Below are 19754 nucleotides of genomic sequence, written 5' to 3' on the forward strand. Positions count from 1 at the left end.
TAACTTTCATTTCCTTGTCCTATTCAAATACATAGTCTGAATGGTCTTCCCCAGTCCTGCTCAGTTTTCTAAATTGAATTGCTACTTTAAATACCAGGGAGGGATTATGGCCCTTAGAAAATCTGTTTCAGCCTCTTTCCTTGTGTTCCTCTAATATTTCAGTAATCTCATTTTATATAAATGCTTTCATCTTTTATAGAGAAAACTTTGCAAATGGCCAACGCAGGACGCAGACCCTGCTGAGAACCCTGGAGAGGAGCAGCTAACAAGGAGAACTCTGGCTTTCCTCTGGGCAGGTGACCGTGCCGTCCCCAAGTGCTTCTTGCCAAGGCTCTGGACCAAAGTGAACATGCCAGACAGATGTCTAGTTGAGGAGCCTAATATGTTAATCAGTTTTTATTTGTAATGGGCATTATTTCTATTGAAGCTGTCAAAAGCATTTTTAAATCTCTTGTTCCTTGCAGTTAGCTCAATTATACACACAGGCCAATGATTCACTGGCCTTTTGGAAATTGAAGTTACTTCAGTAGTTCTCCCAGCCTCCATCCTTAGGCTTACAATCAAAAACCTACTTAACTAAAGTGCATGGTTTTATTTTTTTATTAGGACAAAATAAGGTTAATTTTCTTCCTTTTAAAAAAGACGATTTTTAGAGTAATTTTAGGTTCACAGAAATATTGAGAGGCAAGTACAGAGATTTCCCATATGCCTCCTGCCCCCACACATGCATTTCCTTCCCAAGATCAACATCCCCAAGAGAGTGGTACATCTATCACAACCGATGACCCTGCACTGAAGCAGTGTAATCACCAAAGTCCATAATTAACGGTATAGTCCACTCCTGGCATTGCCCATTTTATGGGTTTGGACAAATGGATAATGACATGTAGCCATTATTATAGTAGCATACAGAGTATTTCCGCTGCCCTACAGATCCTCTCTGGTCTACCTGTTCTATCTGCCTCACTCCACCTCTGCCAACCACAGATTTTTTTATTGTCTCACTAGTTTTACATTTTCTAGATTGTTCTATAGTTGGAATCATAAAGTATGTAATCTTTTCAAATTGGCTTATTTCATTTAATTAATAAGCATTTAATTTTCCTCCACATCTTTTCATAGCTTGAAGCTCATTTGTTTTTAACACTGAATATTTTTATTTTAAAATTAAATTTAATGGGGTGACATTCATCAATAAGAGTACATAGGTTTCAGGTGAACATTTCTGTAGCATTTGAACTGTTAATTGCATTGTGTGCCCATCACCCAAAGTCAGATCATTTTCCATCACTGTATATTTGTCCCTCTTTACTCCTCTCCCCACCCCCTCCCTTGGGTAACCATTATGAATTATATTTTTTATTGTTTAATTGCACTACAGTTTATTTATCTCATCACCTACTAAAGGACCTCTTGGTTACTTCCAAGTTTTTTCAGTTATGAATAAAGCTGCTATAAGCATTTATGTGTAGATTTTGGGTAAATACCAAAAAGTAATCCTCCCCAATCCACTTTGTTTGAGAATAGGATCGTCCTCCTTATATAATGGAAAAATTCTTAGAGAGTCTTTGACATGCCTGAGTCACCCTTGGGGACACTAACAGTGGTCACTAGTGTGCCGCCAATATCAGATCCATGTTCCTCATTGAAATAGGTAAAATACCACCCCCCACACACTCACACTCACATTAAAGACACTTGATTTTTTCCATATAGAAACCATGAACTGATTTGTTAGTGGGATGAAAAGAAGAATGGTCTATTTTAATGGCCATTGCATGGATCTCTGGAATTATAACAGTTTTAAATGTTCGCCTTAGAAATGGGAGTTGGGAGAGTCTCAGGAGAAGAAAGAATTTTTTATTCTGGAGGTAGTCATCAGCAAAGATAAGGTGAGTGACATCTCTGCTCATTCTCTCTTCCTCTTTAGCATATGAAAGCAACAGGGAAGGTACCGAGAAGCCCATGTGTGATCAGGACACAAGCACGTGACACTGCCGGGAAGGTGTCAGCAGCCAGCGATGTGATCGCTGTGCACGGGGTCACAGCCAGGAAATTCCTGCTTGTCCTCGGTGTCATTTGTGCTTTGATCAATGGAACCACACCATTTCTTCCCTCTCCAGAGCAGTGCAAGGGTTAATTAGGCTGACAACTAATGTGGAAGATAAAAGAGAGACCCTGTCTGTCTGTGAGGCTGACTTCAAAGGCCTCAGAGAGAACATGTCTGAAATAGAAAGAATTTTGAAATATCCTGTTTTCTCATCTGGGGAATTCTTAAAAGTCAAGGATTATCATGACTCTGTTTGGTAAGATTTGTGCTCAAGCAATAGATAGTGAAGTTCCTGATTTATCTTAACTTCTACTGAGCTTTAATAACCTTCAGTTTAGAAATGTACTCAAATGTATGTGCAAGTTAGGGAAATGATAATTGTTAATAGTCATTTATGATAAGTTAATAATCAGGCTGGTAATTATCTTTGTCTCTTTCTTTTTTTAATAATTTTTATTCTTAAATTACAGTTGACATACAATATTATATTAGTTTTAGGTTTACAACCCAGTGGTTAGACACATTATATAACTTATAAGTGGCCTGACCAGGTGGTAGTGCAGTGGATAGAGCATCGGACTGGGATGTGGAGGACCCAGGTTCGAGACCCCAAGGTCACCAGCTTGAGCATGGGCTCAACTGGTTTGAGCAAAGCTCACCAGCTTGGACCCAAGGTCGCTGGCTCAAGCAAGGGATTACTCAGTCTGCTGAAGGCCCATGGTCAAGGCACATATGAGAAAGCAATCAATGAACAACTAAAGTGCCCCAGTGAAAAACTGATGATTGATGCTTCTCATCTCTCCGTTCCTGTCTGTCTGTCCCTATCTATCCCTCTCTCTGACTCTCGCTCTGTCTCTGTAAAATAAATAAATAAATAAATAAATAAATAAATAAATAAATAATAAATAACTTATAAGTGATCATCCTGATAAGTCTCATACCCATCTGACACCATACTTAGTTATTAGAATGTTATTGACTATATTCCTTATGCTGTACTTTTACATCCCCATGACTATTCTGTAACTACCAATTTGTACTTCTTTTTTTTTTGTAACTACCAATTTGTACTTCTAAATCCCCTCACCTTTTATCTACTCTATATTCTGTTTCTGATCTGATTGTTTATTTTGTTTTTTAGATTCCACATATAAGTAAAATAAAATGGTATTTTTCTTTCTCTCTATGACTTATTTCACTCAGCACAATACCCTAATTAGGTTAATCCATGTTGTTGCAGATGGCAAGATTTCATTTATTTTTTTTATGGCTGAGGCATATTTCATTGTATATATGCACCATTTCTTCATCCATTCATCTGTTGATGGTCACTTATGCTGCTTCCATATCTTGACTATTATAAATAATGCTGCAATGAATATACCGATACATATGTCTTTTCAATTTAGATTTGAAATTCTTCACCATAAATAGAGTTGATGGGTTTTTCACTGTCTCTAATTATAGACTTTAGTTTAAAGTCTATTTTGTGGCCCTGGACAGTTGGCTCTGTGTATAGATCATCAGCCCTGTATGCAGACATCCCAGGTTCAATCCTTGGTCAGAGTACTCATGAGATATGACCATCTGCTTCTCTTCCCCTCCCTCTCCCCCTTCTCTCGCTATTCCCCTCTCACAGCCAGTGGCTCAGTTGGTTTGAGTGTTACCCCCAGGCACGAAGGATAGCTTGGTTGATTTGAACATTAGCTCCAACAGGTGTTGCCGAGTGGATCCCAATCGGGATGCATGTATGATATGAGTCTGTCTCTCTGTCTCCCCTCCTCTCACTTAAGAAAAAAAAGTTTATTTCTTCTGGTACAAATATTGCTACCCCAGCTTTTTATTTCTCATTTCCATTTTCTTGAAATATCTTTTTCTATCCCTTTACTTTCAGTCTCTGTGTGTCTTTCTATCTAAAGTGAGTCTCTTATAGACGACATATGTAAGGGTATTGCTTTGTTATCCATTCAGTCACTGTATGTCTTTTGATTGGAGCATTTAATGTATTTAAAGTAATATAAAATAATTGCATTTAAATTAAGAGCATTTAAAGTAGTTGTTGATAAGTATGTAGATATTGACATGTCACTATTCACATGTTTTATCTCTTCTTCTCCTCTTCCTCCTCCTTCCCCTTCTTCCTCTTCTTCTCCTTTTTCCCCTTCTCCTTCTCCTCCTCCCACTCTTCCTCTTCTTCTTCCTCCTCCTCCTCCTCTTCTTCCTCCTTCTCCTACTCCTTCTTCTTCCTCTTCCTTCTCCTCTTCCTCCCCCTCCTCCTCTTCCTCCTTCTCCATCTCTTCCTCTTCCTTCTTCTTCTTCTCTTTCAAGAAGCCTTTATCATTTCTTGTAATACTGTTTGGTGGTGATGAACTCCTTTGGCTTTTTCTTTATCTGCTTTTTGATTTATCATACTTTGAATATCTCATGCCGGTCCCTTCTGCCATGTTGAGAGATCATCTGACAGTCTTATGGGAGCTCCCTTGTAGGTAATTAACTGCTTTTCACTTTTTGCTTTTATAATTCTCTCTTTGTCTTTATCTTTACCTTTGGCATTTTAATTATGATGTGTCTTGGTGTGGCCCTCTTTGGGTTCATCTTGATTTGCAGCATCAGAGAAGAAGGTGATGGCAAATGAACATGCCCCTAGCATACTCACCAACAAGGAATCTCTTTGTCACTTGTGGGCATTAAAAGTTAAGACCATGTACATAAGTAATACTAAAAGGAACCTTGATGGAAGCAGATTTATTCTGAATGAAAAACTGATCTTACCCTAGGCTGGGCAGGGGTTCTGTGTTGAGAGCTGAATATAGATTTGTTCTCTTAGACTGATTTAAATGAGCCATGTCTGAATATATGTTCTTGAAAACCCAAAGCATAGAGAGACAGAGTAAAACAATTGATATTGAAATTTTCAAAAACTTTTATTCTACTAGACCTTGTATGCTGAGCATATTTTAAGTGAGTGATGAAATATTCCAGGAAGCTAAATTAATAAGGAAGATATAAGTCATAAAAAGAATTATAAAATGTCAAATGAAAAATGGGGGAGGGGGCAATACATTCTACTTATAAGGTAATAGCCCTAATAATGAGGACAATATTTTTACATGTGTTTTTCCACCAATCTATCAAATATAATATAAGCTTTACTGTGTTTACTCTCATTTTCCTCTGTAGGAGACAGATTATAAAGCTGAGTGAGCAACTGAAAACAGTGTATGAATTCCAAGATCTGAAAGAAAAAATAGTAAAAATTAGGAATGACTCAGACCTCTTACTTGAAAATGTTCAGGAAAAAATGGATTTGTACTCTAGTGCCCATAATGCAAGCATTGTGGGTAAGAGAAAATACATTTCAACTGACTGTTTTTGGGCAAAGGTTTTTAAAAGCCATAGTGCATTCCATTAGTGAGCCACCCTGTGCTTACTGCCATAGTGCCCAAGCATTTCAGAATATGAAAACACACCCCATGAAGGTATTTTTGTATATGAATATTTCAACTTTTTAAACATTGCAAAATCTAGATAGCATTCGCTCAAAATAATGAGTAAAGCTAACAATTTCTGATACAAAGCAAATACCAAAGTAACCTTCTAGAGCCAAACCATGCAAAGGATCTTGTGAAATCAGCAACTTAGAAAGTCTAACATGCATAAGGGAATAGGAGATGTTTCTATACCATCCTGCATATAAACCACTCCATTTCTAGCAACTGCAAATGCAAAGAAACATGAGGCAAAAATTACTTTCTCATAAGAACTTTGTAGGGGTTTGGAGTCATGTAACATACTAGAAACCACAATTCATATGGCATAGTTCTCTGAAATGAATGGTAGCTGTATCAAAGCCAAAGTCAACTTGGAGGAAAATAGGACTATGAAGCAAAACTTGGATTATCTCTTCTCCTGATTTCCAATGAGTTCTCCGTTACATTTGAAATGGACAACTTGCTACCAGGAGAGGCACTGAATTTATTCATACCTAATCCATCTAATTGAAAGGTAAAGCAGAAATATAAATGGAACCCATTTCAAGGTCAAAACATTGTATGCTTTTCTGCTTTTCTTTGTCCTGGGTGTATGCTCCTGTTTTTCATCTGATCTTGACCTAAAGAAGAAAAAAAAAATAGATGACAATTATCCTAAAGCAGCGGTTCTCAACCTGTGGGACGCGACCCCGGCGGGGGTCGAACAACCAAAACACAGGGGTTGTTCAACCCCCGCCGGGGTCACGACCCACAGGTTGAGAACCGCTGCCCTAAAGAAAAACCCAGCTTTTTTCCGGTGTGGGCGCCGCGCGGTGAGGATCTCCTGTGTGTTCTCGCAGCAATGCCATCCAAGGGTCCTCTGCAGTCCCTGCAGGTCTTCGGACGCAAGAAGACGGCCACAGCCGTGGCGCATTGCAAATGGGGCAATGGCCTCATCAAGGTGAACCGGCGGCCTCTGGAGATGATTGAGCCGCGCACACTGCAATACAAGCTACTGGAACCTGTTCTGCTTCTGGGGAAGGAACGATTTGCTGGCGTGGACATTCGAGTCCGCGTGAAGGGTGGTGGTCATGTGGCCCAGATTTATGCAATCCGTCAGTCCATCTCCAAAGCCCTGGTGGCGTGTTACCAGAAATATGTGGATGAGGCTTCCAAGAAGGAGATCAAGGACATCCTCATTCAGTATGACCGGACCCTGCTGGTAGCTAATCCCCGTCGCTGCGAATCCGAAAAGTTTGGAGGTCCTGGTGCCCGTGCTCGCTACCAGAAATCCTACCGATAAGCCCATCAGGTTCCACCTTTATAATAAACAGTGGTTATTGAAAAAAAAAAAGAAAGAAAGAAAAACCTAAATTTTGTAAAATAACTATTGATGGTGCTCAATAAATGCTATGTCAAGAGTAAGGATTTTGCTCCGATTTCTAATCTGGAAGACAGTGCCCACTGAAAGAACTGGAGATCTACCAGTGGTCACTGAAACCAGGTAGAAATGGAGTAGCAGTTACTGAGCATTCTCCCCATGCTGACACTGTGCTGGGGAGATGAACACTGCAAATCTTGCCCTTAAGTTATTCCAACCTAGTGGGAAGACAGGCATAGAAACAATGGCAAACAGAAAGACTAAATTAGAGCATCTTCAACTGTTTCAGGAATAGAAGACTAGTGAAAACAGAATCCTTCTGAGTTTATTAGGGAAGGCTTCAGGGAGTAAGTGACTATTGAATTTAGCTTCACAGAATAAAGATAAATTTACCAGACACAGGAAGAAAATCATTTCAAGCAATAGGAATGGTTTTGTTTTGTTTTATAATAAAAGAAAATCACGTATGTTAAGAGTTTGATAGTGTAAGAACCAGGAAGCTTTAAAAGATAAGGTGTGGTTGGTCCCTAGATTATGTTTCTGTAGGGAATAAAGCATAGGACCTCAGGACTTGGGTTTCTAAAATACGAAGTCTCAGTTTAAAGCCCTGATATACCATAATTTACATTAAATATACCATACTACTTCATGAATTTGTATTTTAATAAAAATATAGAAAATAGAGAGACATGCTTAAGACACAGTTTCTGTAGTCAGACTACCTGGCATTGAACCCTGGCTTCACCTCTGACTAGCAGTGAGACCTCAGGCAAATCGCTTATCCCATCAGAGCCTCGTTTACTCACTTCTAAAATGAGAGTGATCATACCAGTACATGCCGCATGGCATTTTGTGAAGGTTAAGGAAGAAAATTGATGGGAAGTACAAACACAGAAAGCACTCGACTAATAGAGCAATTCATCAGCCTTGACATCAGAGGTCCGCAAACAACAGTTTGCCAGCCAATTCTGTTTTTGTAAATAAAGTTTCATTAGAAGATAATGTCTCCTATTTATTCATGTAATGTCTGCTGCTGACTTCACACAATATGGCAGAATTGAGCTGTTGGCAGAAGCACTGTGGCAGACAAACCTAAAACATTCGTCCCCCTGGCTCTTGGCAGAACAGCCTGTCCACTCCCATTCTATACAATTAGGTAAATTTAGTTGGCTTATTGTAGTATTAGGATTCATAACTAATACATTTGTAGAACACTTCACAGAGTGTTTTCATACCTCATTAGTCCTCACAAATTATTATCATGTATTTACAGAGAAGGATGCACAGTCTAAGAGTGTAACCAGTTTGCTCAAGGGTGTGTCCAGACCGTGAAAGGAGAACTACTAGCACTCCAACCCACGTCTGCAGCCTCAGCTCAATGTTCTACATGCAGTGTGTCTATATTTATGATACTACATCTAGTCCTTCCTCGTTAAGTACAAACTCAAGGAACAGAATGTTGACTTTTTGTACTGCCATTAAGACAGAGAGTGGTCAGATTGTGAAATAATTATCTTGATAGCCAATGTATAATTTTCTTTGTTTTTACAACATTTATCTTACTTCAATTTGTGTTGGTGTAAATTCCTCAGAGAGCATCAGGAAGTATTATCACAGATCATCATCTGCTGAAAAGAAAACCAATGAAACTACTTCCCTCATAAATAACTCTGAGAAAACCAGGGCTGACTTACTCAGCATCTTAGATACATTAACCTCAAAAGAAAACTTGTTGTTGGAAAATTTAAAACAGATGAAGATACCAGATATTCAAATATTGAAGGAAAAGATAAATATTCATATAGTGTCATAAAAATGTTTGGTACACAGGTCTCTTCAATTTTATTTTTCTATCTTACATTTTATTTCTTCTTTATTTTATTTTATAAATGTATAAATATATGTAACATATATATGCTCTGTTATCTAATGTATAAATAATATATATATATTTATTTACATCTTAAGTCAAAGTTTGAGAAAAATCAAAAGGTAAAACTTGTGACTTCATTTTATTATTTTATATTACTTACTATTTCCAAAAGGGTACAGATTTCTACTTTTGCCTCATTATAAGTAAAAGGTAATTTTTATTTATTTTTTAATAAAATTAACATGGAAATGCTAGAGATTTGACAATTTTCAAAAAAAATATGTATATATAAGTATAAAAATGGCATTGATTGGGCCCTGCCTGGTTGGCTCAGTGGTAGAGCATCAGCCCAGTGTGTAGATGTTCTGGGTTCAATTTCCAGTCATGGCATACAGGAGAGGTGACCATCTGCTTCTCTGCCCCTCCCCCCCTCTATTTCCCTCCTGCAGCCATAGCTCGATTGGTCCAGCGCATTGGCCCCAGGTGCCAAGGATGGCTCCGTGGAGCCTCCACCTCAGGTGCTAAAAATAGCCTGGTTGCGAACATGGCCCCAGATGGGCAGAGCATCAGCCCCAAACAGAAGTTGCCAGGTAGATCCCAGTTGGGGCACATGCGAGAGTCTGTCTATCTCCCCTCCTCTCGCTTGGAAAAGAAGAAAAAAAAAAAGGCATTGATTAACACAGTGCTGATAACAAATAATTCAGATATGGGTTCAGTTACCTAGGAAACATTTAATGGGGCACCTGCATATACTGAGCATGCACAACTACTGAAGAAGCACATGTTCTAGAGCAGTGCCTTCCCTCAGTGAGCCTGGACGGCATTCAAAAACAATCTGCCAGCAAGTTGCTTTTTAACATAATTTCTCCTGTCAGGTATGTGGAGAACGAGGGAACATGCCATGTGTGCTCTCATCATGTGGTGGCCTGAGCTGTCGTGACTCCCTGGCCCTCCCGAGGAATGCCCTTTCAGAAAGCTCGAGAAGCAGAGTCCATAATTCACTATTTGAGCAGCCAGGCTAAGAGACTGAAGAGTCATGTAAATAATGTCCTCTCTTGCTTTATTTGTAAAGTGGTAGCAATAAAGAAAGCAAACTACTTGAAGCTGCCTTTTAGCTTCTAAGTGAAAGGATGATTCTAGTATTAGGCATTATTATGCTTGGAAATATGTATAGGGTAAAACTATAGATATAAATATAAATTTTGATTTAGAAGTAGGTGTGAATATTGACATTTTCTATTTCTGTAATATTTCTATTACTCTATGTTGTAGGACATAGACTTGTATGGACATATTTCTTTTATAGCAGACACTACATGGAAATGCAAAGACTACTACTAGTCCTGAAGGTTTGAAAACTATAGAGCTCCCAAAGTAAAGAATATTTTTTTATTCATTCAAGGGCATATTTGAAATTCTACCAAATACCATATACAAATTTTGATGTTAGAATTTAATTTAATGGTAGAAAATAATTTAATACAAATATACCCTTATTCCTTGAATTCCTTCCTAGGTTGATAAACATGGTAAAACTGGTTTAATATTTAAGTACTTGATAGTTGAATTTCTAGTAATTTTAAAAGATTTCATTTATTTCTCTTGTCATATTGATGAGTGTAATTTAATTACCTAGTTTACTTTATTATTTTTGTGTGTCTATGAGTACATTGTATCCATCTTAGAAGGATGAACAGATTTTAGGTATTCTGTGCATACATTGTATTCCTCTGGAGAACAAGATGATGACACGCTCCCTAGCTCTCTCCTCTTCTGACAGTCTACACTGAGCCTTTGAGGAAAAAAAAATTCTTAAAAAGTGGAAGGTTTTTGTTTTTTTTCACCAATGTAAGTTAAATATTACATCAGTCAGCATTCCTGTTTTCAAGTAACAGAAACACGGAGACATCTCAGAATGTAGAGGAAGACAGAGGGCCGAGCTTGGGAAAGGGGTGAGAACCACCTATGACACATGCGTGTCCACCCCCCACACAGACACACACAGAGCAACAGTTTGCTCTGGGAGCCCCACTTCCGTGGACCTGAGCCCCAGCTGGGCCTGCACTCTTGCTCCACATGCCCCAGAATCCAAGTCTGGAGCAAACCTCTGATTAACCAACTGGAAGGTCTCCCTATAGATTTCAAATGTTGAAAAATTTTATTTGCATACTCATAATTCTGTATCGCTATGTGGTTTTCCAATTATGTTATTCTTCATTACTTTAATAAGTATTTCGGAGTGCCTACTATATGCCAGGCATTTATCTAGATGTTGGAAGTGCAGCAGTGAACATAACAAATGCAAACTCTCGCCTGGCATCCTAGTGGTTAAAACAATCCTTAATTGTTTAATATCATTTTAAACTATTATATTGACCCTTCTTAAAAACAGAAATTTCACACCATTTAAACAAGTCACATTAAACTATACTTTAAAAATATGGCCCCTGAAATACAGATAAGCAGACTCTGGTTCACTCAGCACATAAAAGGAGAATGGGAAGAGGGTGAGGGTAGTGTTGTCATGTTGATAGAATAGTGTGCTCTTTTCCTCCTGATTAGAGGAGGGCAGAGTGCCAGAGAGATTCTGAGAGAATTCTCAGGCGTCAGTTGTGACAGAGGATGGATTGCAGAAAGCTGTTTTAGGAATGAAGTGATTTAGCAATCTCTTTCTTTCTGAATATGGCATCAACTAATCTCTGCTGAGACTTCATCTGTGTAATTTGACCCTTGCCTGTCCAGAGTATTTATTTCTATAATTCTTATTTTATTGTTATGTTTTGTTTCTTACTACTATACATTTTTTTACTACTATACATTTTTTATGTTGAGATACAATTGCATTAGTTTTAGACATACAACATAATGAGTTGATTATGTATATAATGCTAAATGATAATTTATATATAAAAATATAATCATAATAAGTTTAGTTAACATCACCATGCAGTTGCATTATTTTACTTGTGAGAACTTTTAAGATCTGTTCTCTTAGCCACTGCTATCTATTTTATAGTTTAAAATGTTCTAGAGAATCAAGAAACAACTCAAAAAATTAAGATACATATTGTTACTTATATAAATATTTTTTTGTTTCATCATTTGCCAATGATATAATTACATCCTCGTCCACAAAAATGTGTAGCTCTATTAAGCAGGCTTCTTTGTGGGGAAATGAAGAAAGATTTTTTTCCCCCATTAATTATGTTTGGTCCTAATTAGTCCTTCTTCTGTCACAATTTACTCAACACAGTTTAGCTGCCTGGTGATATTGTCCTATTGCTTTATGTTTTTTTTATTTCCTCAAATTTGTTGGAATCCCCAGAAGAAGTCCATGATCGTTCTCGAGTAACACATTTAAGAATTTACATTTCTAGATCACAGCCTTTTAACACTACCATCCCTCCACCAAGTATACACAATATTTGGAATTTATCATTGTAGCTTCCCTGCACTGAGTTCAAACTCACTTCTTTTTTTTTTTAATTTTTAAATTTTATTTATTTTTTTACAGAGACAGAGAGAGAGAGAGTCAAAGAGAGGGATAGACAGGGACAGACAGACAGGAATGGAGAGAGATGAGAAGCATCAATCATCAGTTTTTCGTTGCGCGTTGCGACACCGTAGTTGTTCATTAATTGCTTTCTCATATGTGCCTTGACTGCAGGCCTTCAGCAGACCTAGTAACCCCTTGCTCGAGCCAGTGACCTTGGGTCCAAGCTGGTGAGCTTTTGCTCAAACCAGATGAGCCCGCACTCAAGCTGGTGACCTCGGGGTCTCAAACCTGTGTCCTTCCGCATCCCAGTCCGACGCTCTATCCACTGTGCCACCGCCTGGTCAGGCCAAACTCACTTCTTAATAGAAGCAATACTTTCTTTTAAACTTGCAAAGAAAGTACATTATTTGAATTTGAGGAATGTTTAGAACAATAATTCTTTCAACTTATAATAAAAGAAAATGCTCTCGACTTGTTAAACATAATAGCCACTTTAAGTTAGTAGTCCTAAGTAATTTCTATGAAATGTATTGTTATTATGGAATGCTAAAGTCTCATTAAAACAGGATTTGTGTCAGGAAAAGTCATTAATATTAGGTCAATATTGTGTCAGATAATGATTTTGAATACTAACAATGTTTTAAGAGATTAATTTGCATTATTAAGAAAACTTAATTATGAAAACAATATCTTTTAAAAGAATCTTTAAAATGAATTTATTGGTTAATTATCTGCACTTCTATTTTGTTTCTGGTGATAGTTTTATGTGGTCCAACTAAATAATTAAATGTCACAGAGCATGCATAATCATTGTAAGTTTTCCTTATTGAATTTTTTTTCTTATTACAGATCAAAAATATAAGTAACTTGGCAGAAGTCTCCAAAAATGATGCCTTACAGTTAAGTGAGAAACTGTATAACATGAAAAACCAAAGTGAATCTGAAGAAGAGAAAATGAATCTTTTAATCAAAAAACTAAAAACATTTCTGTTAGGTAATTTTTTTTAAATATTAGGACTAGCTAGGCCCAAACCCAATGCTTCTCCATTATCTCATTCACTGTGTTTGAATCTAAATAACAGGCATCTAAACATTTTTAACTGCTTTTCACTCTGTGCTTGTAATAATCAATTTTTGCAAGGGCATTTTGTAGAACATGCTCTATACCCCAAATCAGTAGTTTTTTACTTTTCCAACAAGTATTTGTGCAGCATGCAATCAGCCCTACATTGGCAGTGTTTCTTCCAGAGCAAAAGGGATATTTAGCATGAAGAGGACACTCTGGGACATACACAATCTAATCCCTGTATTCCAGGGACACATAATCAGATGCAAGTGCGTTAGACCTAGAGTTCATTATGGTTATACTTAAAAGATGCAGTGTTTAATAAGAAGATATAATAACCTAAAACCTACCTTTTTATTTAAGATGAAAATGTGCCACCAGAAGACACAGAGAGAGTGCAAATCATGTACTTGAAATCCAATTGCCAATAACATCACAAAATCTAACACATGAACTTGACAAAATACAGAAATGTATGCAACTCTGTGAGGACTACGGGACAGATGAGGACAAGTTAAATAAAGCAACAGATGAAGCCCAAAAGATTTTGGTGAAGCAGAACACACTGAGTAAGTACAGTATTAATATTCTCACCTTTCTCTAACAGGTCAGCTGCTACAAGGCCATCTGAAAAATATTTGCCTAAAAAGCTATAACATTCAAATGAAATTACCGTCTAGTAACTTGGTGCCCAAACTGAGGGCTCAGTGATGTATGGAGGCCCCAGGAATCTGGGAAACTAGGAGGCCCTTCCCGTTCTCCTCAGACTCGGCATGCCTTTCCATGGTCGGCTACCTCTATACCAGCACACACCAATAAATGCCACACACGAATTCTATGCCAGTATTCTAACAAGTCCTGGGACTATCAGAGCATTTTCCTCTTTTTGTTTACCTATTCTTGGTACTTTCCAAATTTATGATAATAAGCAGTACTTTGACTATCTAAATTTAAGAAATGATTATAATAAAAAGATATATGATAAGGAGTAGAAGAAATGAACACTAGTGCCTCAGGAATAATCCAGGAGTAAAGTTATATACACGGCACACAGAGTTAACTAAATCGTGCTTCCTTTTGCCCTTGTTGACTTAGCCAAGCAGAAGGGAAAAGTTATCTTAATGTTTTATGAGCATGAGGCACTGGGGGTCAGGATCACAGGGTTGGTTGGATGGTGGTAATATCAACAACCACGGCCACTCTGGCTGCCCTGTGGGCCAGAGACCTGAGCCGCCCTCTCCACCTGATGCCCCACTTATCATATATAGAGAAAGTGGACCAGGTTCAACTGTAAGTTCAACCCCTTCCAGTTTTAATATTTAAAACTGAAAACATCAAGTAACGGCAGCACAGTCACAGAGCTGTTAAAATGATGTGGGTGCAGGAATGTTAATAACATACAGACATCCTTACAGTATAATGTTAATGCTTTTAAAAGAAGGTAACAGATAATATATGGAAGAGGATCTCAATCATGAGAAGAAAACATTCTGCGGGATGAAAATTGTAGAATATACCAGTATTTTAAAAGATGGTAGGATTACTGGTAAACTTCTCTCTTCCTGATTTTTTTCTTCTTCCTTCTCTTTCCTCACTTTGTATTTTCTAAATTTACTATAATAAACAGTATATTGAAAACCCAAAGGAAAAAAGGCTATAGTAAAAAGCTATGGTGTGTGTGTGTGTGGAGGGTGTTATGAGAAGGAAGGGCTCCTGAACCCCACTGTAACAATGGGGAAAGAAGTATAGAATGCAGGCTACATCCTGCATGATTTTAACTACAGGACATTCTGGGAAACATATAAGTATGTGCTAGTGTTGCAGGCAGGGGCCACGACCCCCTCTTCTCTTAAGTAGATGAAGGGACATTAAAAAACTGGACATTCCTGATCACCTCCCCTCAGGCATCTGGACTGACTCACCTGGGTGTGGAAGGTCCCCTAGCTTAATTACAGTTAATCTTACATAAATCAGTAAAAACTACGTTTTTCCTCACCCCCTCCCCCGGGCCGACTACCAGCCCCCACCCTCGAATCCCCTTATTTAACACTACCTGTTAGAGACCTGTTGCTGACCTCTGCCTTAGAAGTCAGCCTGGCAGATGACCCCCCTAATAAACTTTTCTTACCTGAACTGAGTGTCCTCCTTCGGCCGACCTTACACTATGGGGACAGTAAAAAAAGACCAGTGTTTGCCAGGGGGTTGGAATGAATAGGCAGAGCACAGGGGAATTTTAGGACAGGGGAAATACTCCGTATGGCACTGTCTCGATGGATTCATGTCATTACACACTTGTCCAGACCCACAGAATGTGCAGCACCAGAGTGAGCCCTAAGGTGAACTATGCACTTGGGTGATTATGATGTGTCAGTGCAGGTTGATTCGTTGTAACAAGCGTGCCTTCTGGTAAGGCATGCTGATAGTTGGGGGTAAGGGGCGGATTTGCATGTGTGGGGGAGAGGGAGGAACTAATGGCAAGTCTCTGTGCCTTCTTCTCAATTTTGCTGAAAACCTACAACTGCTCTTAAAAAAAAAGGTTTTGTTTCTCTTTTTTTAAAGAGAGAGATTACCACTGGGAGGAGAGATAGGTTGGAGAGGGAAGGGGATGTTTTGCAATTTAGCTGTTTTTGTTCTGGGCACAAGCATTTCTAATTATGCCTCTGCAGAGGTCTTTCTGATCTTTTACTCACCTGGTGCATTGTGAACCCATAGATCTAAGTATCTGGCAAATGTTGACTTGAGGTGAGCTTATTTCTACAAAACCGCCCATCACTTGGAATGCTTGTGATTTTAGCCTCCGAAAGGCCCCTGGGCGCTGGAATGTCAGGCTACTTAAGTAAACCTGAGTAAACACGGCCTAAAATGCAGACCCTGGGCTGGCTCTGCTCTCCGGGAGCCTCTTGACTCTACCCCCACTTAGGTCTGAGAAATTACAAACCCGGAATTGGCTGAGGATAGTTTTTTTGTTTAAAGCTTGGCAGTTACAGCCTGCAAATCTCTCTGTTTATGACAATTTAAGAAGAAATAGCCTGCATTCTTGCTGTCCGGACCTGATTACATCTGCCTCTGCACAGGCATACATACACGTTTTTACTGCATTTGGTACACCTGTTTCTAAGAATGAAAACTTCAGCATTTTGCTTTGCTTAAGAGTAATTTAAATATACTTTATAAATAATTCAGTAAAATTTTTGGTTGAGTCGAATGAATTCTCAAGATGAAATAAATGAATAATGGCATATTTATCTAATCTGATATGTTAATATTTTACCTGAGGAAAGCAGCAAATATTCTATTGAATCTTAACAAAACGTTGAATAAGTTGCAACAAGTTCAAGTCACTCAAGGATGGGCCAATTCTACTGTCACACAGCTGACTGCTGAGATAACAAAAATGAAGAAGAATGTACTGCAGGTATTCCTCTATTTTCTTTGAAGCGAACCTGAAGCATTTGGTGTGTGGAAACAGCCCTGTTTGTCCCTATGTAATGTCATGCTTGCCTTGCCTGTCCGACAGGATTACTGTAAGGGTGCAATCAGGGGATGGTAGTACTGTGCATGTAATTAATGTTCTGCAGAGCTCTCCCAGCGTCTTGCCACTCTGTTGTTGACCAGTTCTGGGTGATAAGGCAGGTACTACCGCCAGTTTATAAATAGAAAATTAAGACTTGGGGAGGGTAAGTGATTTGCCAAAGGTCACACAGATAATTAAAGGTAGATTTGAGCTCAGAGTTTACCCCTTTGATACCAAGGAGAGCAATTGATTCTTTAAAGCTCACATACCAGATAAAGTTCATTGCTGCCAGGTGTTTGTAACTAAATGTGCATAATTCTCATCAGAGTATCCTAAAACTGAAAGAACATTACCCAAAAGAAAGGGTTCCATCCAGTGTTCAGAGGGAGTGAGACCATGGTTTGGCACACGGTCGGATCCAGGAGAGGAAGCCTGCAGACTGGAGGGCGGGATGGGGCCAGTCGCAGAGTGTGCATGCGCACATCCCTTCCCTGCAGATGCATATTACTCAGTCTCCATTCTTCAGCTGTGTCTCAGAGCTCTAGACACAGGCTTTTTGGAAAGAGAAGCAGAAAGCGGACTAGGAAGTGGTGACCCGGGGAATCAAGGGGTTGCATACGAAGAGGTTGCACACACAGGGCAGCAAAAGAAGGTCACCTCGTTTTCCTCCTTCTGGGGTTTTCTAGACAGGGGTTGACAACATAGAGACCCTGGGCCAAATAGGCACACCGCCTGTTTCTGTCTCCAAAGTCTACTGGAACACAGCCACGCATTGTCCTGGCTGCTCCTGTGCTGCAGTGGCACAGGGTCAAAGGGTGGCAACAGAGACTTCATGGACTAGAAAGTGTAAAATATTTACTATTGGGTCCTTTACAAGAAGAGTTGTAGATCCCTGCTCTAAAATACTCTGACGTATGCTCAAGGGCACAGAAATGGACTTCTATTTCTAAAAATATGGTGTGCCAGTACCCCAATGAACCCTCCTTGCAGGAGAAAAAATGTTAGATGGACATTTTTAAATGCATAGCTGATTTGGAAAGAAAAAGAGAAAAACACCAGACACCAAAGTGGCAGGAAAGCATGAATCCCGAAAGGTGAGTAAGCATGGACCTGACAGCAGATGGAGGGCACCAGCCAGTCCCTGGTGCATTCGAGCTGCTAGTGTTAATGCTCCCTATGCACAGCAGACAGAAGATGAGGCCCATGCAGGGAGCGAACCCTGTGTGCAGTGGTGGGGTTCAAATATATAATTTAACAACCGGTTCTCTGCCCTAATGACCATTTTAAGTATAAAATAATGGTATACCAAAAGGTAGTTTATTGTTTCATGTATAATATTTAATACTTAAATAAGAACAATAAAAGAGGTACACTAAACTATATTATGTTATAAGAAAAAAATTTTAAATATTAATGAAAAAATATTAAATAATACCTGACAAAAGCAATAAAGCTGTTTTTTAAGATATTTCCATATTGCTTCTTGATTGGCATCCTCACTTGCAATTTTTTTCACCTATGGACCAAATGAACAGGTGCTTAGAAAATGCTGTTGAATGGATAAACATTAAAAAAGAGTAAGGAATGTAAACTTGTGATTTCTACATTGGGCAACTGCCCAGGTGCCCCCACCTTAGAGAGAACACTGATTACAAGTGCCATTTTAACAACTAGTTCGCTGAACTCAATAAAAATTTAGGTATCGATTCTGCTGAACTGGTGCAAACTGGCTGAATCCCACCACTGCCTGTATAGAGCTGGGACCCCAAAAGCAAAATCCTCAGTGAAATATTAAACTATTACTTATAGACGAGAGAGACAAAGACAGAGAGAAGACCAGTAAAGGCACTTGCTTCTTATCCCCTGGGTGGAGGAGAAAGTCTTCACTAAGAATTGTTAACGCCTGACCTGTGGTGGCGCAGTGGATAAAGCGTCAACCTGGAAATGCTGAGGTCGCCGGTTCGAAACCCTGGGCTTGCCTGGTCAAGGCACATATGGGAGTTGATGCTTCCAGCTCCTCCCCCACTTGTCTCTTTCTGTTTCTCCTCTCTGTCTCTCCCTCTCCTCTCTAAAATGAATAAATAAAAAAAAATAAAAAAAATAAAAGAATTGTTAACCACAAGCTGGCTCTCTCAGGAGTTTAGGAGTAGGGTTCATACTTCCTGGGTGGCCCTAACTACCCAAGCTAAAAGTATCATTTAAAGTGGTCCTGGGTTGGTACTACCCTCAGATGCCTGACAGAGGCAAACAGAAAATCCCCTCCAAAGAAATATACCTTAAAGTCAAGCCTCAAAGAATTCCCCCTAAACATGTAAAGAAACACATTGCCTTAACAAAGACAGTAAGCAACAGTCAAAATGCACTAAACTGCAGCTATTACCTTTATTGGATATCAAATACAAAATAAGAACATTTCCTATGTTTCAAAAAATAAAAAAGGTATGACCAAAGAGTAAGAGACAAGAGACAACAAATGACCAGTTAGATTTGAAAAATATTTAAATAAAACTTCTAGATATAGCAAGTATAGTCATTGAAATAGGAAATGAGCATAGCATGTTCATTATTATTTGTAAGGAGAAAAATTAGAAACCACCTGCATCAACTGGAAAATAAAAATAGAATAAAATAATGATATATTTGTATAAAGTTAAAAATAGTGAATACTGTATATTGTTAGAAATACTGCAGAGGAAAATAGGAAAAAGCACATAGAAGAATGGGATAAAAACAGCCATCACTGGTTGGCTTAACAAGAGAGCATCAGCCCAGCATGTGGAAATCTCAGGTTCGATTCCTGGTCAGAGCACACAGGAGAAGCAACCATCTGCTTCTCTACCCCTCCCCTCCCCTTGTCTCTCTCTCTCCCCCTCCTACAGCCTTGGCTCTAATGGTTCGAGCAAA

General features: G+C 38.7%; 2 protein-coding genes across 2 annotated transcripts in view; both read left to right on the forward strand.

The window, feature by feature from the left end:
• Positions 1–19754, forward strand: part of LAMB4 (laminin subunit beta 4) — a 106940-nt gene that overhangs the window by 78840 nt on the left and 8346 nt on the right. Inside the window, 9 exon segments of the mRNA XM_066342371.1 lie at positions 1931–2306; positions 5231–5391; positions 8485–8705; positions 9650–9742; positions 9744–9812; positions 13120–13264; positions 13700–13729; positions 13732–13909; positions 16613–16751. Coding sequence (XP_066198468.1) covers positions 1931–2306; positions 5231–5391; positions 8485–8705; positions 9650–9742; positions 9744–9812; positions 13120–13264; positions 13700–13729; positions 13732–13909; positions 16613–16751 — 1412 coding nt within the window.
• On the forward strand, positions 6335–6881 carry LOC136375828 (small ribosomal subunit protein uS9-like). Its single transcript, XM_066341592.1, has one exon. The coding sequence runs from the start codon at positions 6383–6385 to the stop codon at positions 6821–6823; it is 441 nt and encodes a 146-aa protein (XP_066197689.1). The 5' UTR covers positions 6335–6382; the 3' UTR covers positions 6824–6881.

Source organism: Saccopteryx leptura, chromosome 6 (assembly GCF_036850995.1).
Source record: "Saccopteryx leptura isolate mSacLep1 chromosome 6, mSacLep1_pri_phased_curated, whole genome shotgun sequence".
Taxonomy (NCBI): Eukaryota; Metazoa; Chordata; class Mammalia; order Chiroptera; family Emballonuridae; genus Saccopteryx; species Saccopteryx leptura.